The 26,698-nt window shown below is 47.7% G+C and overlaps 1 protein-coding gene across 2 annotated transcripts in view; it reads left to right on the forward strand.

The window, feature by feature from the left end:
* The first annotated feature begins 13,150 nt into the window (after positions 1–13,150).
* FAM117A (family with sequence similarity 117 member A) overlaps positions 13,151–26,698 on the forward strand; it is a 42,472-nt gene continuing 28,924 nt past the window's right edge. The window contains exons 1-2 of one of the 2 annotated variants that reach the window (XM_045836933.1): positions 13,251–13,382; positions 24,250–24,435. In XM_045836933.1, coding sequence (XP_045692889.1) covers positions 24,285–24,435 — 151 coding nt within the window. In that variant the 5' untranslated portion in view covers positions 13,251–13,382; positions 24,250–24,284. Of the gene's footprint in view, positions 13,383–24,249; positions 24,436–26,698 lie in introns of both variants that reach the window. The other variant, XM_045836932.1, reaches the window with a different exon arrangement.

The raw sequence follows: 26,698 nt of genomic DNA on the forward strand, positions 1-26,698 counted from the left end.
TTTTGACCAGCAAGGCCCAAATTCTAAACTATGTTAAAGCACTGGTCTCACCCCACCTCACATTGTCACCTCCTCCAGTGTCCTCCAGTCCCTTGGGTGCTTGCCCTGTTGGTCCTTTGGGCCTATTCTGCTCTGGTTTTCATCAGAAAAGGAACAATCCCAGAAGGTGGTGCCCTTCAGTCTGAAGTAAAAATGGCTGCATCTCTCAGGGCAACCAGAGCCAGGGCCTGGTATTCCTGAGCCCACAGCGGGGAGGCCATTAGCCCCAGGCCCAAGAAACCCTGCAACCAGCACCCCTGGCATTTAGCCTTCCATCCCTGGCACTTAACCCCCTGGCCCCTTAAGCAGGGACATTTCAAATAGTTTTTCTTGGAGCCATGGAGGGTTCAAAAGAATTCTTGTATATTAAAAAAATAAATCCTCTAAAAACAGCCATTGAGCTGCTCAACCTCACTTATTCCTTCCCTGTCCCAGCAGTATGGGGCTTAAAGAAAAGGATAAGGATTTGGGTTTATATTTATTCACCTCATTCCTGCAAGGTCCGCTGGTCTCATCCTAGAGAGTATCAGAATCTTGGGTCCCAGGAGAGGTGAGGGCTGTGTCTTGTCCCAAAGCCGGAGCCTGAAGGCACAGACTTGATCAAGAAAACTTTTGACTCTTGTCAATGGTGTGCTAACAAATGCGTCATGGAAACAAGTCCCAGGGCCTTCCCCTCTCAGGCTTCCCTTCCTTTCCTTCCAGCAGCCTATAAATCACCGAGTATTAAATATTGTCTAGAGGACCTTCCTGCCCCCACCTCTACTGTGGGGCTCCCCGCCAGGCAGAAGACTGCAAACTAAGCAGGGAGAAAAGAGAGAATGGATGGCAGGCAGGGGTGCCCATCATTTATCAACCAAACACAGCGGTCAGTCGCTCATTCCAGCAGGACGCTGGCAGGCTGGGCAGGCAGTGCAACCAGAGCTTTCTGGCAGCGGAGAGCAGGGGCCAGCAAAGAGCTCCCTTTACTTGGCTGCCCCCTCCCAGGGGTTGGGGGACAAAGTCAAGGGGTGAGTCTCTTCATTTTCTGATTTTCGGAATTAAACACACTTTCAGTTCTGGGTAGATTCTTACTTCTTTGCCACCCTCTTCTGCCAAGCCTTGCCTAGGGCTTCCTCTTGTAGCTTCTCTTTCAACCCCACGAAGAGCTTTCTCACTTTACCTGGCACACTACAGAAGTTTCTTAAGAGTCGCAGCCCCAGAGGTCTGGCAGCCTTTCTTAAAGGGCAGCACCGCCCTTCTGCATCCTTTAATCTTCTCTGGTTTCTCCTTAATGGAAATCCCCCAACTTCCCCATCTTTCTCTCTCTCTCTCTCTCTGTCTCTCTCTCTGTCTCTCTCTCTGTCTGTCTCTCTCTCTCTCTCTCCTCCCCAGAGATGGGAAGCTCGGAGAAAGGGAATGGATTTGTTCCTAGGGTAGCTGGTCCACTGAAGAGGAGACATGCTTTTGCCAAGAAGTTAAAAAAAGTTTGCCTCACACACGAGGAACAGCTGGAACCTGCCAGACTCACCTACATGATTTCTGAGCACTGCTCCCCTGCAATGTAAACAAAGTTAGAGTTCCAGAGAGTTTAGGGCTGGGGGAGTGGCAGTGTGACCGACAGGCAGAGGAGTGGGCTATAGCATGACTAGGCTGGCCTGTATTTCTATCTCTGATCTTCAACCTCTGGGTGAGGAGTGGACCTCTAGGTCTGTAGGCTCCTCACCTAATCCACGGAGCAGCGCCTCCACTCCCAGTTGTGATTATACACAGTAGAGGTGAAAGCAGGTCACCTCTAACTGTATAACCTTCAACAGGTTTCCTAACCATTCCGAGCCTCAGTTTTCTTGCCTGTAGAATGGGGATGATTATACCTACTGTATAGTGTGTACTAACTGTGACTGAGGATTAAATGAGATGATGTGTGCAAATTGCTTTTCCTACAGTAAGTGCCCAGTAAATAAATGTTGCCTTCTATGCTGTGTGGCAGGGGCAAATGGTCTGTAGTATCCCGACTGTATTAATTTCTTCCTGGGGCCCTGATATTTCTGTCTCTACAGGTAGTACAGGCCACTTGGACATTCTGAGGAATGCAGATCCTCTACTGGTTCAGGGCTCCCAGGATTTCTAGTCTGTTTGGAGAAGAATTCAGTACTGGGTGTACAGAGCCAAGAACTTGTTAGGGTTGGTATCCAAGCCCTGGCTCGACATTCTGGGCAAACACCCAGGAGGTCAGAGAATTGGATGGAGCTGCTGGGTGGGACTTGCAGGGAAGGTGCCAACCTGTGTGATGGTAACAGAGTGGCATGGAAGCAGCAAGCCCAAGCTGCTTCCTACCCCAGCAGAATGCCATCCACTTTGTACAATACCAGGCCTTTGCCCAAGTTAAATGGAAACAAGGGTCGCAGAGGCCACTGGCGGAATGTACTGGAACATTCCAGGCTTTTCCGCTGTACAACAACACTATTCCTTGAGGCTTTGAGCCTTCAGGGGCTTCCAGGATTGGGTACAAGGTCCTCACCTTCCACAAGGCACAGGAGGAGAAACCCCCTGATTTTAAAAGGGCAATGTTCTATGTGCTACCAAGTTACTCGGGAGAAATGTCAATCCAGCCCTTGGGGACTTTTTCATTAGGTAGAGAGACGTGGCTGCCAAGGCCATGTGGTTGAGCCAGAGCCATTTTGAAGAATAGGTACGGGATATCCACAGGAAAAACCAGGAATAGACACTCAGTTCAGTCAGGGTTGAAGCGTTGGATGGGAGGTAACCAGGCTTCAGTCTTTCCATTAGGAACAAACTTACAGTGAAGCAAATGAAACTTAAGTGTCAGAAGAACCTCTCACTTGCCCAGAGGCCTTATACCTAATTCTATATATATATTTTTTTACTCTTTAACTTAAAGAGGAACCCCAAATGACAACCATTAGACCTCACAAAACCTCAAGCCTTCTCTGTTTTCAGTCTCCAGGGCTTTGGCCTCTGTGTCTGGGAGTGATCAGAAACACTAGTTGGAGAAACAGTCAAATACAACACTTAACCAGCGCTGACTCCACATTGCTGGATGCAGTGGCTTGCACTAGTTGCTGACAAGAAACACCAGGACAAATGGGTCTCTCTACTCAGAACTGAGAAGAAAGGGCAAACGGTTATAAAATGACTTACGCAGAAATGACAAAGCTGCCCATAAGCTAGTACTCATCAATACTGGGCTACGAACTGAATGCCTGAGTCCTGAGGGAATCACAAGTGTCTCATGTGGTCAGTTGAGGACTGTTTGGAGGGAGTAGAGTCTGCTTGGAAGTTGAAGCAGATGATGAAGAAGATGGAGTTTCAGGGAGGAAGGAAATTCATAAACTGAGGCACAGAAAATAAAACTGAGGAAGAACCTGTGGTGGTATTTTGCAGTTATCTATTACTACAAAAGCCCTTTAGAGAGAATATTTTTGGCTCTGAAAATAGCTTTGGAGCCTATGTCCTGGATCTAAAGGAAATCAGACTGCAGACCAACTTTCAAATCACTTGTCCCTTTGGTTATATTTATGATATTTTTGAATTGGAGCAATACTTGATGTCTGATTTGGTGCATGGCGTGAGGGGGAGGGAGAGGGACTGGAATCAGATGGAGGATGTTTAGACAATTGTGGCTTATTTGCCTCAGGGATAATTGAATTTTTAAGGCTGACCTGAAGAAGGTAAATGAGAACAAGGGTGAAGAGGGGAGTCTAAAGGTGGCTGGGACCAAGGGGCCTTTTGGTTTATATGCAGTCTACTGGGAGTGTATGTGAACCGGCATCTCCTCTCCAAAGACTTTGATCTCCGAGTGGGCCTGGGAAAGCTGGGATGGGGGATGCAAACTGTTTCCACCGAGGCACTGCTCTAGAAACCAGATGGTTCCCTGGTGTGCCCATAACTACATGATGCAGCAGAACTCCAGTTTACTTCAACGAATACTTTGTGAAGCGCCATTTGCATGTTGGTCACAGTGTGTTAGGTGCAGTAACTAGAGTGATGCCCAAGACACACCTGTTCTCCCCGGGAAACACATACAGGGTCCAGCAGAAACACGGCCTGCTTGAGTGTGGTTGGTAGGGTGATAATATGGGTGTAATAATGTATGGTTTTAATTTGAACATTTCACCTAAAAGGCCATATGGTGTGGTTGAATGTGATAGCGTTATGTTACAGAATTGCATGCTTATGATTTTGTAATAAAAGATTTCATAATAAAAAAAGGGGGGGTTGTTATTTGTGCCAGACCCTGTAGTTTAGAGAGGAGAACAGTTTAAAAAAATAAAAAAATGCCAGTCTGGTGTTTCATAGGCCAAAGACCCAAATCTTACATCTTGCGTGGTGACCTTTTAGGGATATCATGAAGGTAAGTATATTTGCTTCCTGAGATATTCCCTTAGAACAGGGTGTCAAACTCATTTTAACCGGGGGCCACACCAGCCTCATGGTTGCTTTCAAAGGGCTGAAATAATTTTAGGGCTGTATAAATGTTAAGGGGTTGAGATTACATTCGGCTCTTTGAAGGCAACTTTGAGGCCGATGTGGCCCCCAGTGAAAATGAGTTTGACACCCCTGCCTTAAAAGATTAGCACACACCATAGATCTCGCATTCATAAACATATCTAAATCAAATTTTGGTAAACTTACTGATGAGGTATAAACTATATACCACAAAATCTACTAATTATACATGTATAATTCTATGATTTTTAGTGAATTTGTAGGGTTGTGCAATCATTGCCGCATTCCAGGTTTAGATCATTTCCATCACCCCCAAAAGCTCCATGGTGCCTATTTGCAGGTAATCCCTGCTCCCACTCTCAACCCTAGGCAACCAGTGATCTACTTTCTGTCTCTATAAATTTGCCTTTTCTGCCCTGGCTGGTGTGACTCAGTGGATTGAACAACTGGCCTGCAAACTGAAAGGTCACCGGTTCTATTCCCAGTCAGGGCATGTGCTCGGGTTTTTGGGCCAGATCCCCAGTTGGGGGCATGTGAGAGTCAACCAATCGACATCTCTTGCACTGATGTTCTCCTCTCTTTCTTTCTCCCTTCCCTTCAAGTAAATAAATAAAATCTTTAAAATGAAGAAATAAATTTGTCCTTTCTGGACATTTCATATAAATGGAATCACACAGTATACAGTCTTTTGCATCTGGCTTCTTTCGCTTAATATAATTGTTTTTCAGCATAATGTTTTTGAATATATTTTATTGATTATGCTATGACAGTTGTCCCATTTGCTCCCCCTTTCTTCCCCTCCACCCTGCACACCCCCTCCCACCCACCTTCCCCTGCTTTAGTTCATGTCCATGGGTCATACATATAAGTTCTTTGGCTTCTACATTTCCCATACTATTCTTACCCTGTCTATTTTCTACCTACCATTTATGATACTTATTCTCTGTACCTTTCCCCCATCTCTCCCCCTCCCACTCCCTTGTTGCTAACCCTCCAAGTGATCTCCATTGCTGTGGTTCTGTTCCTGTTCTAGTTGTTTGCTTAATTTGCTTTTATTTTTGTTTTAGGTGTGGTTGTTAATAACTGTGAGTTTGCTGTCATTTTACTATTCATATTTTTTATGTTCTTTTTCTTAGATAAGTCCCTTTAACATTTCATACAATAAGGGCTTGGTGATGATGAACTCCTTTAATTTGGCCTTATCTGGGAAGCACTTTATCTGCCCTTCCATTCTAAGTGATAGCTTTGCTGGATAGAGTAATCTCAGATGTAGGTCCTTGCCCTTCCGTGACTTGTAATATTTCTTTCCAGACCCTTCTGGCCTGCAAGGTCTCTTTTGAGAAATCAGCTGACAGTCTTATGGGCACTCCTTTGTAGGTAACTGTCTTCTTTTCTCTTGCTGCTTCTAAGAATCTCTCCTAATTTTTAATCTTGTGTAGTGTAATTATGATGTGCCTTGGTGTGTTCCTCCTTGGGTCCAACTTCTTTGGGACTGTCTGAGCTTCCTGGACTTCATGGAAGTCTATTTCCTTTGCCAGATTGACACGACCACCGACTGGCAGTGACCGAGGAACACTGCAGATGGCTCATCGACACACGAGAAAAACATACACAAAGACAACCAGGTCCTGTGAGGAAGTAGGAATGGAATGGCCATTCTCTTCAGTAGGGAGTGCCTCATTCCCCACCGCCGGGCGAGGCTTTTTATTGGGTTCATTTGCATAAGAATTCAGGTAAAGCTCATTACTCATTTTTAGGAGGTAAAAATCAAACAATAGATAACAAGGAACTCTGAGGGCCTATTTTGAGTCAGGGTCAAAGAGCTGTAAAACTTTGAGGAACAAACTTACTTCTTCCTTGGACACTTATCATTCAACTGAGAGCATTCTAAACAAAGCAGGTTTCACAGAATTTTACATATTCTTTCTTAGGTCTGATCACCTGGGGAACCCGCCCTTTCCAGCACAGGGCGGCACCACCCTGTCATTGTTTCAGGCTTAGATGGAGCAAGGGAAGTAAGGCACCCAAAAGATTAGGAGATTTTCTCATAGACAATGAGGACTCAGGCTATGTCAAAGCCGAGGAGCGAGAGTCCATCACCCCCTTTTGCTGTAGCCCCCCGAAGTCCTTCCTTGGGGGCCTCCCACGTGATCGTGCCTGTCTTAGATTGTTCCCCCCTTGGGGAATCTTACCCATCTTTGGCTAACTGACCAAGCACTGGGGGCCAGGCAGGGTGAAGTAAAAGGAGCAGAAGCGGCGCTCCTGCCAGGGAGATAAGCTTTTGTCTCCTTGCTGGCTTACAGTCCAAGGTCATTCCCTCAGCCTTAGGCTTGGCGGGGGTTATAGCTTCTGATACCAGGCAGGGCGGTTCCCAACACCAGATTGGGGAAGTTCTCCTTTATTATTTGTTCAAATAAGTTTTCAAGTTGTTGCTCTTCCTCTTCTCCTTCTGGTACCCCTATAATTTGGATGTTGGAACGTTTAAAGATATCCTGAAGGTTCCTAAGCCTCTCATTTTTTTTGAATTCTTGTTTCTTCATTCTTTTCTGATTGGATGTTCCTTTCTTCTTTCTGGTCCATACTGTTGATTTGAGTCCCAGTTTCTTTCCCATCACTATTGGTTTCCTGTACAATTTCCTTTATTCCAATTAGCATGGCCTTCATTTTTTCATCTAATTTGCGACCAAATTCAACCAATTCTGTGAACATCCTGAGCACCAGTGCTTTGAACTGTGCATCTGATAGGTTGGCTATCTCTTCGTTGCTTAGTTGTATTTTTTCTGGAGCTTTGATCTGTTCTTTTGTTTGGGCCATTTTTGTGTGTGTGTGTGTTGATGTACCTGTTACATAGTGAGGGGTGGAGCCTAAGGTGTTCACCACGGCAGGGTAACCCACGTGGCTGGGTTGTGACTCTGTATGTGGGGAAAGAGTAGAGAGGAAACAATGGTGCTTGCCCTGCTCTCTGCCAGATTTCAGTCACTTCCCCCACTCCCCACAAGAGAATTGGGCCCTTCTGATGCTGATTCCCAGGTGGGTGGGCTTGTGTTCATTCTAGGACCCTATGGGTCTCTCCAATGACCTCTCCTGTGAGGCTGAGAGTTTCTCCTGCTGCTGCCTCAACCCCCACAGGTGTTTTCAATTGGTGGTTTGAGGCTTTATTTCCCCGTGCTGGGATCCGAGTTGTGAGGTCTGTCTTGCTCCCCAGGTGTTCCTCCTAGTTTATCTGCACATGAATGTGGGACTGCCTGCTCCACCAGCAGCCACCTTGCCCGCCTGGGTCCACCACCACTGCTTTGCTGAGAGTCCTCTCCACCCCTCCTATGGGTCTAGATGGATGTTTCTTCTCCTTTTTTTAAAGATTTTATTTATATATTTTTAGAGAGCAGGGAAGGGAGGGAGAAAGACAGGGAGAGAAATATCAATGTATGGTTGCCTCTCACATGGCTCCCACCTGGCCTGCAACCCAGGCATGTGCCCTGACTGGGAATTGAACTGGTGACCCTTTGGTTCATAGCCCACACTCAATCCACTGAGCTACACCAGCCAGGGCTGGATGTTTCTTCTTTAACTCCTTGGTTGTTGGACTTCCGTACAGTTCAATTTTCTGTCAGTTCTGGTTGGTTTTTCTTTTTAAATTGTTGTTGTTCTTCTTCTGGTTGTGCATGTGAGGAGGCACAGTGTGTCTACCTACGCCTCCATCTTGGCTGGAAGTCCTGGCATAATGTTTTTAAGGTCCATCATGTTGTAGCTTATATTAGCAGTTTGTCCCATTTTATTGCTGAATAGTATTCCATCCAAATTCTCCTAAAAGCCACTTATGTTTTGAAGCAACACTGACTGGGATGCAGAGCCCTGGCCTCCTACCCTGCCTCTGCTCTGCTGAGTGGCCTCTGGCACGTCCTTGCCTAGTCTGGGCATCCACTTCTCCATTTGTAAAATGAGGGCCTAGATCCTACAAAGTCTCTAATGTCTCTTCCAATTCTTAAACACACCCGAAAACCCACTTTGTGTTTTTCACAGAGTGCCATTAGATTTAGTATTCAAAAATGTTGATATCTCTGATCCAACGTCTACTCTTTACCTGTTCTAAAACTTCTGCCATCTCCTTTATTGTCAAGGTGGTGGAATCTTAATTTTGAAAAGGATGCAGTTTATCAAGAAAATCCAGTTTCGACCAAGGGAGAGGAAAAGAATTAAGGAGTGAACGCCACCCAGTCTGAATGAAGGAGAAGGAACAAGTGAGATAACCAAGCCAGAGGACCGAATGTGGTGGGTGGGCGGCAGCTGGGGACAAAATGTGTCAGACGTAGTACCGAAGGTCAAAATCCAGGCCACCTGGTTACCTTGGGAGTGAGAGAGAAGGGATGTAGGGAGAGGGAGGCCACCAGAGTGGGCGAGGTATCGAGGGCTAGGACCCCCTCCCTACTCTGTTCCCATAACCTCATTCATTCCCTCAACCCTCCTTCCCAATTCCTCTCAGGCTGCTCTGCTCCTTTAGTCCTGACCCCATTTCCTCAGGATCTCGTTCCCTGAGGAGCAAGGCCTGACATTTCAGACAGAAGCCGAGGAAAGGAGGCAGGTCGGAAAGACGCGCTGTGTGTCTGCGTCATCTTGTTTTCTGTTTGATTATTTTGGGACCCTGGGGGCTAAGACGTAAGCCCTTAGACATTTACCAGGAAGTCCAGTCCCCCAGGCACCAAGAGATATTAGAACTTCTTTATTCTCTGCTGACAAATTACTACTGAGTGTCAGAGTTTGGGGGACAAAAATGACGATTTGGAACTCCCATTCTTATTGGTTATTGTACCATAAATGCATCGGGCAAGGGTCAAGGTGCCCTGGAAGTAGCTATACCTGGAAAGCTCCTCTTGACGATGACAACCACAGCCTTCTCTTAACCCCGTGGCCAGCAGGAGGAGGCTTCCCTGCCGATGCTCTGATCTGCCAGCACTCCCCACAGCCTTTTGTCCTCTGTAGTCCCTCAGGCTTCTACAGCTTTTAAGACCCTTGGGGCTTATAGAAACCATCGGGGAAAGGCTGTATCTCCGAAATACACCTGTAGGGGAAAAAAAACCCTCCAATTCTTGAGTCCTCATTTATTGTGACATCTGTGGACATCCCAGGAGCAGGTTGGGACCGAGTAAGGTTTGTTATTGGGACTTTCTGAAGCAAATACTTCTCGCTATAGATGAAAAACAATGTATTGGTACACCTGGTACATGCAGTTCCCCACTTCTGATGTTTATGAACACCTGCTTCTGACCGGAAGTCCCTGAAAGGAGGAACCAGGTCATGGCTCAATCGGGATAGCTGCTGGCCCCACACCACTTCTGCGAACAGGCTTCGAGGCTTGCTGGGCTGTGAACGCCAGTGTCAAGAGCATGTCTCTGAACACTATTGTGTAGCACCTACTTCAGTGTCTGGCACATACTGGTCATTTCAATGTATTTTTGATAAGTGAATTAATTGATGCCAGTCGTGTTGATAAGGATGACAGGGGACAGTGACAAAGGTTTCTTGTAAGCTACAAGATGCTTTGTAAGGCAAGGCATCTCCCCTTAGCGGCACCCATTCTCCCCAAAGCCATGGTTTCTTTTATTGGAGGAAGCAGACAGGCGTTGACCTTCAGAATGGAGTCTTTATCCTCCCATCATGTCCATGCCAGGAGAAGCTATCAGTGATAGAGAAGGCAATAAGAGACAGCTGGTTGGGCATGATACCTGGGTAAGGAGAGGACAGGGATCTCCTATGCCTGCCTGCCTTCTCACTCCTCTGGCTAGGTCACCTTTAGTGTCTTTTGCCAGCAACTTATCAGGAAGAACCAGGACTCTCTGGACTCAGAAGATCCAATTCTTCAGCTGTGCTGCCTCCACGGGCTCTTCTTCCACTGTCCAGGCCCTCAATTTCTGGTAACTTGGCTTTGGAACGAAACTGAAATCCCATGTCTTTGAGACTACCCACATTACCCTTCTTTCTGGGGGAAGAATGTGTCTGTGCAATAATATTTCATTTTAACTCTGTGCAGTTGTTGCAACAGAGGTAATTCTGGCATAAAGAAAGGGTACCACTTGCCCAAAGTATTTCATGATTCTTAATTCCAGGAATTTTACCTCTAACACACACTGTATGGCTCAAACAATAAAGAATAAGTAAATCTCTCACCATCTCCTATGACTGAGAATTTACATTGAGGAGTCCTAAAATGGAATACGTTGTGAGGCAAGAACAGATTTCAAGAGACCACCCACCCACCCTTTGGCTCTCAGGCAGACCTGCAGTCTAGGAGTTAAGTATTGGTTTGGAAGAGACTTGAACCTGGAGTCAAAAGACCTAGGATCTGCTCTTTACTAAGTGGATGATCCTGGGCGAGTCATTTAGCCTCTGTGACTTAGCTTTCTGTAGAGACAGTATCTGCATCTTCTACCTTACATGCCTGTTGTGAAAATGTAATGAGATAATATATGTAAAAGCTATAAAATACTAGACAACTGTTAATGTTAACATCTCAGGTAAATGTGCACCTTTGGAGATTCTTTAGGTAAAACATAAATAGTAAGCCTTCTGTGTTCATAAGAAAGTTTTACAAGAATAGAAACTAGGAGTTCAGCTCTGGATTCAGGACCCATGAGTAACATTGGGCATGTTATTTTTTTCTGAAACCTCAATGAAGGGGAAATAGTGCTCATCTCATAGGCATGGCCATGAACATTAAATGAGATAATGTAAGCACAGTACTTAACATATACCTGGCTTGGAAAAGGAACTCAATGAATGGTAGCTGCCACCATTGCTGTTACTAATGAAGATGTGAAGCAGGGTGGTCCAATAAGATCTCATTGAGATCTGAGCTAGGAATCAAAGGACTCACCTTTTTAGGGCCTCAGTTTCCTTACTTGCACCATAATAAGAATCTATGCTTTTCTTCTTCCAGATTGTCAGGAGGATATATATATATATATATATATATATATATCTGAACTTTGAGCTAATTGGAAGGCTTGAGTAATATGATAAACTGCAAGATTTTTTTTAAAAACAGTTAAATTTATAAAGATTGAGTTTTTTCAGTTCATCAGTTTTTGTTCATTCCTACTTGCCTTTGGTCAAGTTGTCCTCTTCATGGAAAAGAAGTACAGCATTTCCCAGTCAATAAAAAAGATTTCAAATGTCAGATCTTGAAGTAAATCCTTGAAACCTGCAAGAGTACATACACTCTGCAAAGAAAACCTATCTTCAGGATGTTCCATTGCCTCCATTTGTTCTGTGTATGTAGGCCGATTTTCATATTCACCCAGCTCTTGGATATCCACTTTGGGTATTATCTACTTTCAATATTTAATCCCAGAATAACCTCTTCTTGCCTTGCAGCATGCTCCCAGATTACCTGCTTTTTCTCTGATTAGTTAGTATGGCTTCAGGGAATATCTTCATTTTAACATTAAACTGGGCAAAAACAGAAATAGAAAGATAAATCTGTAGCAAGATCAAAATTAGAATTCATGGCTAAATATAAATCTGGAGGGAATTGTCCAATTATTTGGATGGTCCCTTACCGCAGACAGTCCAGGGTTGATTGCCTTTGGCTTTGTCCATTTATAGAGCAAAATGGTTAATAAATACCAAGGGTAATATTTTTTCTTTAGAAGAGTAATACTTTTTAATAGTAACTTAAATGCTGTTTTCTTTCCCAAATGTCTTCTTATATATTCTAGTATGTGATTTTCACAACTGCATGCATTCTCTTTGGGGACCATCCAGTCTCGTTTTGACTTGTAGGTCAGAGAGTATTGAACTGAGAAGACCAGGATTTAGCATGGAGTCACCTTGCAAATTTGAGCAAGTTTTTCAGTCACTTTATTGCTACCACTCTGCTGAGCTAGACTGGAAATGGACGACTCTTGAAGAGAAAATCCTGCTCTTATACAATCGCAGTTTAATTTACGAGCTAGCAGCTTCTTTCCTTTTTCCTTTTTTTTTTTTTTTAGGTTGGACCAACACCAAGTACGAACTTGGAAACGTGGAGAAAGACAAATGTGGGTGTCACATGAAGTCCGGTAGCCATATAATGCAAATCACATGCAAATGTGTGCAAACTTTGCATTACTTTGTAGACTCTTGGGAGCTTGCAAGCAGCACTAAGATCCTGAGAGTTCAAACCTGTGTTTAGATTAAACCAAAAGTAATATTTTTGAAATTATCGCTTTCTTGGTGCTTGCGAGGACTCAACTTCTGAAAGTTTGATACTCCTCCCTACCCCATGATGATTGCAATGCCTGATTCCATCTTACGCCCGGTCCCGCCCCCGCTAAGTCTGACGTCACGTGACATTTATTTGCATACTACCTGGGACTGGGTGTGACGCTCCCCTTTTCTGCGCCTTTTCATTGGGGGCACCGGAGAACTAGCCCTCTTCAGGGCAGACCAATCAGCAGCCCCTCGGACGTGCGAAAGCGGGCAGGGGTGTGATGAGGGTAGGGTTTGGGGTAGGATCGCTAAGCATATTGACCAATTATCCTCTGGGAAGGGACGATCAAGACGAGGATTGGTTGGGAGGAGAGGTCTGGGAATCCGTAGGCCAATGAGAGCTGCGGGTTAAGGGGGCCGGTCTCCGCCTCGTAGGGCTGATAAGCAGCCGCAACGGGGGTTGGGGGCTGTGCGGGGCTCGCTGTGGGGCCGAGGGAGGCGGGCTGTCGGGCGGGCAATGGCGGGGGCCGCAGCGGGCGGCAGAGGCGGAGCTGCCTGGGGGCCGGGGCGTGGAGGGGCAGGGGGGCTCCGGCGGGGCTGCTCTCCTCCAGCCCCCGGCGGCTCCCCCCGGGCTGGGCTGCAGCCGCTCAGGGCCACGGTCCCCTTCCAGCTGCAGCAGCCGCACCAGCGCCGGGACGGGGGTGGCCGCGCAGGTGAGCTGGGCCTGGAGCGGGTGCTGGGGGAGGAGCCGTTGGGGGAGGGGGCCGCGTGGTGGGGGGAGGGGCATTGGGAAGAAGTGTGAGGGGAAAGTGGACCGGGGCGAGGAAAGAAAAAGGGGGTCGCACAAAATCTGAGAGGGCGGAGGGAGCGAGAGCGAGGAGCCTTGAACTCGGGGTGCACCGCCGGGGCCGTGTCCTGGATGTCGGAGCTGGGAGCCGAGGGGAGGGACCTGGCAGATGGAGGCTGTCTTTGGGGGCGTAACCAAAAAGTGGCAGGGGTGTCGTGTGGGGGCGAGTGGAAGATGCAGGGGTAGCCGCGAGTTGTGAGGAAGAAGTAATTGGCGTCTGATGGGGGCGCCTTGTGCAGGGTTGGCGCTGGAGCCAGGAGCCGGTGGGCGCTGGGCGTCTGCATGGGGAGGGGGAAGGGCATAAAGGAGAGTTCAGTGGAGCCATGTGTTACTTCTCGTATGAGTTCGGCCCCAGCATCCCGCTCTATAGCTCTGGAGTTCCTTTCCCTGGCACTTTTCCTGCTCTCCCCTTTATGCCACCTCCTGGAGCTGATTTCATCTGAGTCGTTAGGCTAAGTTAGTTTAACGGCTTTGAATAGGTACAAGCGCTCCACTCGTATTCTCTACATTCCTCTTTTTGTGTCCCAGAAGTTGTATGTTCCCACATCACTGACCTGCTTAATATGGCTGTCTCATTCCAACTATCGTGTGTGTGAGGGAGAGGGAGAGGGACCTGGGCGGTTTGCACCCTGCTTTTCCTCCTCTCCCTACCACAGCCGTTTTGTCCTGGGTATTGCCAGCCAACGTGGCAGTGGGGTGAGGGCTACAATCAAGTACACTATGGCAGATACCCCCACTTTCCGAACAACACTGAAATGGTGTCTTAATAGCAGCTTGATGTGGGTGTGGGGAAACTATAGAGGAGTAAGCCTACCTGACTTTCACACTCATAGCTATGATGCCCCCCCCGGGACCCCCAATACAGTCAGTTAGAAGTAGGAAAGGAACCTAACCTACTTGCATGAAGAGGTTGGCAGTAAGTTGAAAGTGAGACTTGCATTTGATTCACACCATATGTGAAAAGATTGCTGCACACTTCCAAAGCCTCCGAGTCTACCAAATGTACAAAAGTCATGGTCCCTGCCGTCCAACAGTTAGTGACATTCTCTGAACCAGAGTTTCCTGAGCTTTTTGTGATTACTGGGATTAGCCTGCTGCACATCCACCTACCGAAAGTATAGCTGTTATAGTGCCTTCTAGGTAAGAATGGGATTAAGAGGGTCTCTGAAATAGAAAGTCCAGGTTTGTCTGGACCTTATTGTAAATGTTAGCATTGCATCTTGGAATGCAGAAACTTGATCAAATCTGGTAGCAAGATGGTGACCAACTAGTAGAAGTATGCCTAGAATCTGGCGGTGTAGAGCAAAATAATGTCCAGACAAACTCAGACCTCTCATGAGCTGGAAAGGAAACCAGGGGACTGCAAACCTGTTGGTTTTGTTTGGGCTTCCTTGGAGTCCAGGGAACTTAGTATAACAGCAAGCACTGGAACCTTACTCACGTTTAGTAGAAAGCAACAGAAAGCCTGCCTGTGCAATAGCTGGAAATCTTATTAGCAGTAGTAGTTTAGAGCAGTTATACTGTGTCTGCCATACTGTGCCTTACATTAAAAAGACAAGCACTGGCAGATGCTGTGAGAAGATGAGTGTAGGCTTGGGCGAGTGGTTCCTTACGTGGCCTGTCCCTTCTGTAGGCCCAGGGCCCTACGACACTGGTGAAAACAGGAAACTAGAGTTCTGTGTTACCTGTCAAACGATTAGGGCAAGGTCGCTGGTCTCTTGCTTAGGGATTGGACTGATGGATTATTTCTTCACTTATTACTGCCCTAGAGGCATAATAAGGCACTGACCTTGTGTGTGGTGAGATTACCCGTAGGTTTTCAGTGAGGCAGGAGAGAGCCAAGCTAGGAGGAAAGACTAGCCCGAGCCTGGTGACTCCTTTGTGGCCAGACATCAAGGGAATGTACCTGGCCTTTGGCTTGGAAGCACGTCAGGTCTTCTGCATGTTCCCTTTAACCTGTGCGTGTGTTCAGAGTGTTTCCACTCTAGGCCATATGTGCCAGGGAAATGGCTTTGCAGTCATAAGCCCTTACGGGAACGTCTTTGGGTGCCAGAATGCCTGGGTTTCTAATCCAGGTTCTGCCATTTGCTAGCTATGTGGTTTGGAGGGAGTTACTTAACTGTTGTGCCTCAGTTTCCTCATCTGTAAAATGTGAATGATATCAACATGATAAGAATCAAATGAAGTAGTAGCTATAAAGTGCTTAGAACAGTGTTTGGGCCATAGAAGGTGCTATGAAAGTGTTCACCGCTGCTGACACCGTCGTTCTCGCCACCCAGCCAAGGCGAGAGCACTGCTGGCGGGAGCGCGTTGCCTTTTCAGGCTTCAAAGAGCAAACCCATGTTGGTCTGAAACCAGTACTGCAGGTTTCAGAATTTGAGGGCCTCCCTGTGCACTTTTATTCTCTCATCTTTTAAAATGAGCTTTTTAAAAACAGGGCTCTGAAACCCAACTGTTTAAAAAGGCAGGTGAGCTGGGCCCGGGTTTCAGGAACAATCAAGTGTCGTCATCGTTTCTGTTCCCCATCTTACAGTGATGTAGGGCTCCGTGCTGTGCAGTTATCTCTCCACCGCACACCCTGTCGTGTTCTCGACAAGATATATTAGACCTTGTAAAAAAGGGTTATGTCGTAAAGAGCAGGATTTACCTTCTGTGGCCGTTCATCTGTAAGGATGTCTTCATAAAGTGAGGAATGGCTTCGTTTTATGAGCCTGGGCTAGGGGTGTGGAAGACGGAATAGAGAGAAAAGTAAAGGTCAACTCTAAGAAAGCTAAGAGCCACTAGTGGGTAATAGAAGCCCAGGATAAATTTCTTACTGCAGTTCCTCCTTTAATTAAATTCTTGTTTGTGTCTTATGTCTCTTGGAGGCTGTTAATGTTTATGTTCTTCCAGGACTACTGACGATGGGAAATGGGAGTAGGAGGTACATTGTTTGAGGTTCCAGTCTTCCTGTCCTGTTAAGTGTCTCTGTCTCCATATCCCTAGAATGAAGCTAATATTTAATCCAGCTTTGCAACTTCTCCTGCACTGGAACCAGCTTACTGCTAAGGGAGCCAAATGCTGCCTCTGTACCTCCTTTGCCCACCAGAACCTTCTTAAACCAGGGCCTGGCTTTTAGGGCCTACAGGTCAAATCCAGGCTTCTGCCTGTTTTTGTAAATAAAGTTTTATTGGAACACAGCCTTGCTCCTTCCCTGAGGTATCATCAGTGGCTGCTTTTGCACGACAATGACTGTGTAGAGTGGTTGTGACAGAGACCATTTGGCCTGCAAAGACAAAAATAAATGGCTCTTAACAGAAGAAGTTGGCCTATTCTTGTCTTAAACAATGTTCCTAACCATGATTTCCTGTATATTTGAAACTGATCTTTATATAGGAATCATGGTCAGGAACATTGTGGAAATCCTAAGGTGGTAAAGAGAATTAACAAGCCTGTGTCCCCTGGATGTTTTAGGGGTAAAGAAGAGGGGTTATCAGTTTCTATCCAGGTCTCAGTCTTTGTGGAAGATCAGTGTGTGTGAATCCAGGCTGCCCGTCCCCTCCGCTTTCAGGCGACCTCTGTTCAGTAGACATAAACTCATTTGGATTTACATAAAAGCATAACTGTTAGGCAAATTTGTACCCCCTTCCCACCTACCCACCTTGCAAACCTAACAACCCATAACTGCCGTGAACACATTTTAAAACCAGATGGAAATTACCTTCAGCTCGTCTCCTGTTTTGGATTTTTCTCGTTATCTTTGATTTTTCTGAACAGATCACTGTGAGCTGGCAGTAGTCATGGCTGCTCTAAAATGCTGGCTTCCCCACAGGGACATGGAAAGGGTTTATTTTAAATGTTGATTATGTTCTCCAGGATGGTCGTTTCAGTGAACATAAGGCAGCATTGTTATTAGCAATGCTATTGGTAGTTATTAAATTCCTTTCCATGCAATGCTTTGAAAACTGAGTTCTTGGAGGATGCTGGGGGTTAAGGTAGGTGTGGAACCACATAGAAGGAGGTTGCGTATAGGGGATGCTGAGAGGAGGCCCTCAGCAAGCCATGTTCCTTTTGGACCCTGGTGCAACAGTCTGAGAAACAGTCTAGAGATTAGAATAGAGTGCAACCATTCTCCCCCCAGCCCCCGAAATGTAAGTGGAATTGCATTTAATTTGTAGACCAGTTTGGGGGGAAATGACATCATTTTTTAATGTACTGAGTTCTTCTATCCGCAAATGTTTTATACAAATACAGATATATGCACCATTTAGTTAGGTGTTTAGGGTGGAACTTTTCTATGCCAAAGAGTCATCTTGCTATCATGAAGCTTGGGGGTGCAGTTAAAATCCTTTAAGAGCTACAGTTGTCCTTCAAAACCCTGCGAGTGAGGCCGCCTTTTGTTTGGGAAGCATTAAACACCAAGCACTTCCCAGCCTGGCATTGCTAACTTGCTTTTGACAGCTTTGTTAGTACCAGGCACATGGTCAGCAAAACGCACTGCTGAAGTATCTGACTCTTGAGATGTCATCATCAGCGATGGCATCCTTGAAATTGGGGGCCACACTGCCTGACTGCTTTATTCCTTGGTACCCAAAAGGAGTGTGGGCCTATGTGTTCTTCTGTATTTTGGACAGGAAATGATTATTTATGTGCATATGGGATGGTCTCCACTTACGTAACACAGAGCTGGGATATTTTCAACCACTCGAGGTCTGTGCAGGAGGGGTGAAAACAACAGTGGGCTGGGGCGGTAAGACGGCATCCTTTTCTCTGCTTCTAGACACAGATACATCTCCAGAAAATTGGAAGGAGGATTGCAAAATAGTGAGCGTTGCCCAAGTGGTTGGTGGGCTTTCATAGCCACAGAACACGGTCCCTGGATCTTCTGCCAGGTTATCCTGAACGGTGTGACTGGCGGGCACCAAGGCTACGTACGCTCTTCCTTGATCTTAATGGAAGTGTTAGGAATTGCGTTTCCTCCTCTGGATTCTTACAGCTCTCAGGGAGAGCCTTTGTGCCGGAGGGGCAGGGTGTGGCGTGTTGCAGGGCCAGGGCCGGTTCTGAACTCGTATCGGCACTATATATCAGATGGTGTATGACACTAGCTCATATACATGCTTCACTAGACTTACTTGGGCTTACTCGTCCTCCACAGGAGCCCTATTAAGGCGCTGGAAGGGAAAACCTTTGTGCTTCCTTCCCAGTTCAGAGCCAAGATGGGTGCCCACCAGGAATTTAGTAAGATGGGCCGGTCTCTTGGTGGGTTAATGAGTCTCACTCCCCTCTGAGATGCACAGAAGAAGGAGCGGGGAAGGGTGGAAGCAGAGGAAGGATGAGCGGGATAGCTGGTCAACTTGCTACCTTTTCCTGAATCCAATCTGCACGGAAAGCTCCCATTATCTGGCCTGCGGGGTTATGAATTAACCAAACGTTAGCCGATTCTATTCACATTGTGAGGTCAAAAACAAATCCTGGCCTCAGAGAAAAAAGAGTTTGGGACTATATTTGAAGTGATAAATTATCTGTGCTCCATTTCCTCTCCAGTCATGGGGAGCTTGGGAAGGGGCCATTGCTGGGAACAGCTGCGTGGTGGGAGGCTCTGCACAGCTGGCTGCTCACACTCGGGCCTCCGGCTCCTGGTCCCGACTGAAGCTCCTGGTTTTGAAGACTCCCCCTGGCACTGTGCTGTCTCTTCCACACTCCTCCTCAGGGTCACTCACTGCAAAGCTGACTGCCCAGCTTGGAGCTGCTTAAATGTTTATCCTCAGGCTCCAGTAAGCGTCCGTGGACTTTCGCTGTGTGGGAGCATCTCAGCTAATCAAAGGTAGCTTTAGCAAACTTAAAAGAATGCTATCAGAGTATTTCATAATCGGAAAACTTCTAACTCCAGCCCCTGGGGAACCTGGAACTGCAGTCCGGGCTGTGTGCAGGCACTTACCCTGCCCTACGCACGAGACACCGGGGGTGGATGGAGCGCCTGGGGCTCAGCCCTGCCTGCACGTTAGCAGTTCTGCTTCCAGCTCCCTAATAAAAGGGGTGGAGGTTGGGGGAGGCCTGGGAAGACTCCCTGAAGGGTTTTGGTTGATCTGAAGCAGCAAGCCCATGATTAGGGTTTGGGGGCGGTGTCTCTCAGATGACTGAAGATGACTTCTTAGAGAATGTGCAGTGTTTGGCAGCGTAGAATTGCAAGTTTGGGAGGCCTCTTCTTGGACCCCACACTCCCTGTTTGGTGAATGGCAGGTGGCTTTTTGGTGGGGGCGGGGAGGACTCTGTTAACAAGCATAATCTACATTACCACCAGCCCTTCCACCTGAACCCCGTATCATCTGATCCTAAATGAAAACATGCAGGAGAGCACTGAAGTCTAACCTCCTTGAGAAGCAAAGGCAGGATTAAATGTGCACCTCTAAAGGCAGATAACTCACCTGTCTGCGAGAGGATCAGATACAAGTTCAAGCTGGAGGCAGCATGGGGTGAAGGAACACTGCAGTGTTAGGTGGAGGTAATTAGAGAATTACTGGGTTTGAGTAGGCTTTTTTTTTTTTAATTGGACATCATATTATTCTCCCTAAGGTTAAGTTTTTACTCTCTCCTCTCCCTTTCAGAAGTGGCATCAGTGTGGCCTTGTCTGGTCAGCTGTACTCCTTAACTCTCCCAAATCTCTCTAGTCCCTTCTGCCTCATGCTGGAAATTGTGTGCCTGCCTTTTTAAAAGGTAGGCACCTCATGTTTCAAGTTTAAGTGCAGTGGAACTCACCCTGCAGCTTGAACAGATTTGAGTGTTTTTGCAGAGGGAGGGCCAGGGCAGATGGGGAGTGTCGTGCTCAATAAATACTTGTTGGATTGAGTTGCTGGAAAGGCGGCAGGGGTGGGGAGAGGGAGCCACACTTCCCCCAGAAAAAGCTCCCTGGGGGTGCTTTTTCCCACTCTGGGTCCCCATACACTGTGCCCCCTTCATAACACCTCTCCTCAGCTCCTCATGAGCACCCCCACCCCCAAGTGTTAGTCTCCCCCCCCCCCAAATCACTATTCATCCTGGTCATTGGGCTTGAAGCCCAGCTGGTGGCAACGACGTGGCATTTCCATGGATGTCATTGCTAGGCTGATAGACTCTCTTCCCCACACACAAGTAGAGCCAGGGGGTGACTTGGGTAGTTAGTTACCAGGTTGATCCATGGAAACAGTCAGTGTTTAGGGTTTTGTAGAGATTTTGTAAAAAGGCCAGACTACCTGGCTTTAGGCTTAAATGTGGATATGGGTGCGAGGCCAAGGAGACCGAGGTGAATAGTGGACGTCCTTTCACTGCAGATAGATTTGCGCCAAATTCCTAGCAGTGCTAAAACACATTGCGAAAGAAAGCAGGATGATGAGGTCTGAACTGGTGACTTTTCTAGGCCAGGGAGCAGAGTTGTCTGCTGACCCCATTAGTGGCTTCAGAAGCGTGATAAGCCCGGAATCCTCCCTCCCGAGCCAGGTGCCATCCTGTGATACAAGGCGCTGCCATTTCTCTTTCTCTTCCCCCGCCGTGTGGGAAAATCCTGGAAAGGGAAGCTCATTGTCATTCCTCAGCCCTTGGACACAAACACTGTCATCCATGGAGCCTGTGTTCCCTCGCCTTTATCAAGTTGTCAACCACAGGCCTGGTGGCTTAGGCAAAATGGTTTCCAAACCCCCTCAGCCGGGGGTAACTTTGGAAAGAGTAAAAATGTGATTGGGAGAAAAGAAAGGCAGCTTCATCTCCTTCTCCCTTCTCCTCTGTACCCCACACACTGCCTTCCCTCCTCTAAGGGTTTCCCGTGCTCTGTGCGTGTTTGATCGCCCACACGGCTGAGAGAACCACCGTTGATAACACGTGCGCTCCCTGCCCCACACCTGCAGGCCGGCTCAAAACCTGCCGCATGGCCCCTGTCTGGGATTGTCTTTGTAACTCGTGCCCATCAGATACGACACACACTGGGGCGGAGGGTGGAGGTGGATAGCACTTGGCATGACAGAGGGGATGCAACCAGAGAGCTTCCACAGTATTACGTAGTCCGGATTCAGAGACTGGGGAGAGGAGGGCGACGTGAGTCACGTCCATGGGTTCTGTGCACATCTTCGCACTGAGAGTGACACCTGGACTTGTCCTTATTAGAACCGAAATCCCGGATAGTTCCGTGTTCACAGAAGGCAGCTGAAACAGGTGCCCTGTGGGAAGGGAGAGTTTGTGAATCCCAGTTCCGGGAAATCCCCAAATTCATTGGCATTTTCTGGGGAAGTAGGGGAGTATAGATCTTTGCTTTTGACAGTGAGTGCCATTTGTTTAGTTCTTTGTTGCTCACAGTCAGCACTCTCGAATGCTTCTCGTTCATCTGCACATCCTGCACGTTCTCCGTCCTGCAGCTGCAGGTGGCATTTGGTGGTTACTGCAGACAAGGAAACTGAGGCCACGAAAGGAAGTGCCTCGCCCAAAACCGTGTGACTGAGAAAGCCCTTTTGCCCCTGACCCCAGGGCTCTTCCCACGTAGTCTGGACAGCCTGGTGTGCCTGTCCTCCCCAGCTGGCGTCCTCTGCTGCCTGCCCAGCACGTGCCCAGCCTTGGTCTCTCGTCTGCCGTACACCTGCATTCCAGGAGCAAAAAGTCGTTTGTTCGGTTGACCAAATTAGAGAATCAGAAAGGAAAAGGGGCTTCACAGAAGTCTGTTCCTGTAGCACCTGAAAAGTGACTGTCCGCTTGGTGCAGCTAATCGGAAGGTGGTGGTGATTACATTATATGTGTAATGTGGTGGCTTTTGAGTGTTTCCAACGGGTTGGACACAAGCAATTTCCATGTGGAATGAGCAGCTAACCAGGGACAGATGGGGCCCAGGAGGCGGGCAGGGTTTTCCTACCTCTGGGGGTCATGGTCATTTTTGCTGAGCTTGGGGTCACGTGGAGATTATCTTAAGATGGAGTATATAGGAAAGGGTGTCTATCTTATGTGTGATGGCGTGCAACCCCCCAAAAAGCAACTGGGAATGAATGTGGGTGGTGCATTCCTATGTTGGGGGGTAGGTGCAGGTGGCATTCCATCTTGATGACAACTTAGCCCTCCATGTAGGGAATTCCTGGTGCAAAGCTTCCCCTGACTCCCCTAGCATGGCCTCCCCCCACCCCCACCTGAGCATGTTTCCGTCTCCTAGCTTCAGGTTAACTGGGCCTGGAGCCATTGTGACGCATGATGGTGCCTTTCTAAGACAAGCCTGTGCCCAGTAAGGGGGACAGCGTGGGACTTGAATTCAGGGCAAGTCCATCTAGGGACTTGGTGGCATGGAGATTTGCCTGGCCTGCTTCATAGAGATTACCTAACCCTCCCAACAGGGTAATGGGCAGCCTCACCTCCTTACCTCTCTCACCAAACCAGACTCTGTGTAGAATTCGTAACACCCTCCTAACCATATGCTCATGTAGAAACTTTCTTTCCCAGTTACTTTCCAACTTCGTAACATAAAATCCCATTGTAACAAGTATAAAAATTATTCTGTATAATAAAGCAATTTCCATGGTTCATATAAATGCCTTGTGGTTGTTTTTTGTGGTTTTTGTTGTTTAACGAAAAAGACAAGAATAACCAACTATCTCATGTAACAAGTACTTTTTCTGGTCCCTGTCCATGTAATAATAGTTCATCGCTAAACCAGAACACTCGAGCGCTTGCCGTCGGCACTGGGGGCAGGGAGAAGGGAGCAGAGCCGTGGGATCGTCACCAAGTAGCAAGGCCCCTTTTGCTTTCTCTTCATCCTGAACCTCCCACCTTCTGATACGTCCTTGTTTTCAAATAGAACACCACACAGAAACCCAACAAAGGATGGTGTGCGTGTATCTGAATGTGTGTGTGTGAGAAAAAGTGCACATGAACAAAAGCAAGTGGGGCAAATATTTAACAGTAGGCAGATCTGGGTCAAGGTTATATGGGTGTTCTACGCACTGTTCGTGTTCTTGCATCTGTAAGTTTGCAGTCATTTCCAAGTAAAAAGTTTAGAAAATGAATATATGCTGAACTAATTTGACTGCACCATGGTAGAAGTTTTCTTCTGCCATCCTTGTAACATCTTCTATTCTTTCCATTGGACAGACGGAACAGCTGAAGCCCCGGGAAGTCAATGACTCGTCTGAGTTCATGTAGAACATTGGGGCAGAGGCAGGATTTGGGCCCAGGGACTGGCCGTTACAGTAGGCCACCCCATCTTGTCCTTACTAAGTCAAGCTGAACAAGGTGGACATCAGATTCTGAGAATGACAGGGTGCCTGCCGCTGTGTGTCCGAGCCCAGTCGCTTCCCCACCCTGACCCAGCGGAGGAGGGGTCGGCAGGGATGCAGCAGTCTGCAGATGTGCACTGGGCACATGCCGGGGTCCAGGTGGTGCCTTCTTGGGGAACACTGCATCCTTACTCTAAGAAACACTCTTCTGCTGCTGCTCTTTACTCTGCTCCCTTCATTCCTTACAATACATGGAATCAGAAGTAAAACTGCACTGCATTTTTACAGTAGAGATCTGAGGGTGTGGTGGGGGGGGCAGAGTTGAATTTGCTTTAGAAAATGATGCCAGGTTATGGGACTGGGCCAGACAGCTTTCTCAGTTGATTCGTTGTGCTCACTGCCTTGTAACGTACAGGCGCCTGGGAGAGGGCGTCTGTAGGGTTTATTGTGGCGTGTCTTACCCGGCGGACAGGAGTTCCAGCTTAAATACAAAGGCGTGCCTCACTCTTAGTCAATGAAACCTTCCTCGCACTCCAGGGCCTGAGGAGGGGTGGGCCTGCTAAGCGGACGGAATGAGAGGCTCAGGCACTGGTCCTTCTTCCCCGGCTCCTCTTCTCTCACACCAAACCTCGTTTCACACGTCCTGTCTGCGCTCCACGAAGGCACTCGGACCATTCCTGACATTTCTGCTTGCTGGTATTTCCCCTCGTTTCCAGGATTGGGGTAGGTAAATGAGTCCTGCTGTACTTCTTATTTATTCATTCGTTTTCATTTATTTATTTATAGAGGGAGGGGAAGGTAGGGAGAAAAAGAGGGAGAGAAACATTGATCAATTTCCTCTCCCAATGGGGGACCTGGCCCACCACCCAGGCACGTGTCCTGACTGGGAACCAAACCAGTGACCTTTTGGCTCACAGGCCACTGCTCCATCCACTGAGCCACACCAGCCAGGGTTCTACTATGGTTCTTACCATAGGAAAAAACAGGCTTTAAAAAGTCTTCTGCGTTAGTGTGTGTCCTTTATCTGAAATGTCTCCCTACAGCTACCCTAGAGCCATAAGACCGTGTGGTTAAGCTGGCATCAAGGAATTTTTTCATGGGCTCCAGCCAGTTACGTAAAATACACCCATGAGCATTTACCATGTTATTACCCAGCTTATATATTTAGATTGTCCTTAGGCAGTTACCAAGTTATATCTGCTCTCCCCACTATTCTCTGATTCTTCCTGGCTCCGTCCTACCCCAGAATAAGTGCTGGGTGGGCGGGCATCCAGAATCAGGTCACGATGCAGAGGGTGACAGTCCACTGGGTGGTCTGCATCTCGGAGGTCTGTGTTGGAGCAGCTGCACAACTGGCCAAAGCTGTCTGCTTAGAGGGGACAGTGACCACTGAGCCTCTTCCAGTTCTTAGAGGCGTGGATAGGACGTCTTGGTAATTAATATTCCAAACCATTTCCCTTTGCTTCAGGAGGCTAAGCCTTTTCTTTACCTGACTTAGAAAAGAAGGTGACGTGACCGTTAAGCAGCCCTTGGTTTAAAAGCAGACACAAAGCCCATCTCACACGGGGCAAGATGGCGGAACTACCTTCAGTGACCGGAAGCATGCGTGGGGAGGTGAGCTGACGCGCATCCTTCTGCTATGACGTCATCAGCACTCAGGCACATGCTAACAGCGGGACAGAAGTCCCCAGTATCAGACCTTTCAGAGCTGTCTCTGGAGGGGCCGTCTCCCCTGGCTTTCCAGGCTCGGTTTGCTGTGGAAGCACCACGCAGGCAGCCTCGGAGCCTCCCCCAGGGGGTCTGAGCAGCTGGCAAGAGCAGGGGCTGGCCTGGAAGGCTGCCCAGCACACCGCGGGCTTTTCCACCTGTACGACACAGCCTGGGAGTTGGCCCCTGAGCTGAGGTCAGGCTGGGTCGGTTCCAGAACGTCAGGGGCTAGGTGGGGAACCGCTCACAATGGGGCGTAGTGGTCTCTCGGGTATCTCCTCTTTGAAACTGGGGACACAGGCTAGAGCCTGAGTGAAGAGATGGAGGTGACCAGAGAGGACTTTCTGCAGGGGGACTAAATGGTCCATGTAGGTTTTCAAGGCTGTGAGGGTTGAGCGGAGTGACCCTAATAGAATTCTAGACCCTGAAGGCAAAGCAAATTCTGTGACTGTATCTTCCCCAAGGAACATAACTGACAATTGCTCACTATAGCCCCGCTCCCCACTCCCAATCCAGAACAAAATGAATCGGAGTCAGGGACAGAAGCAGAGGTCCTGACAGATTCCAAACTAGTGAGGTATAGCTAGTGCACACACCTGCCCTCTGAGCGCTGATGTCTACCAGGTGTTTACTCCAGGCTGGCCCCATCATGTGATTAGACCTGCCTGTGGCTTGCCACAGGTAAATTGAGCACTATTTATACACTCCTGCTCGGGGGAGGAGGTGGGAGAGATCATCTGGGTGCCCACAACACAGCTGTTTAATCAGCAAGTCTCCCCTTGACTCGGGGCCATTTTTCTCCCCTTATTTTACCCCCAGGTAAATAGCATGGGCTCCAAGATTTCATTTTAGCCGAACTGGTCAGGAACCATCCCTTATTTACCCTTTAATGGCTGGGGAATTCTAGAACTAGCGGAGGCTCAGGCTGTTCTGATATAACATCCTGCCTCCTGGGGGTGAACGCTGAGACATCTGGGAGCATATAATTATCTCTTCCCAGGGTTGTTCTTTGGTAGATTCTACAGTTTCCCTCATTCACTTCTGATGAGCAAGTTCTCCCTTTTACCCAGCTAGACTCTCCTAACTAAAGTCTTTTTAACACCCTTCATTTTTGCACCCACTCGGAAGACCGACTGATAAATTCTGATTCATTTCACCTTTCTCCTGGGACCCACCTGCTTTCCCTTTAGCTGTTCTTATCCCCCTTCCCTAGGATTTATCTGATTTCCACATTCCTTTTGAAGAACAACAGCGGCAAATGGATGCCCCAGGGTAACTT

The sequence above is a fragment of the Phyllostomus hastatus genome, unplaced genomic scaffold (genome assembly GCF_019186645.2).
Source record: "Phyllostomus hastatus isolate PE091 unplaced genomic scaffold, TTU_PhHast_1.1 phas_contig_210, whole genome shotgun sequence".
NCBI lineage: Eukaryota > Metazoa > Chordata > Mammalia > Chiroptera > Phyllostomidae > Phyllostomus > Phyllostomus hastatus.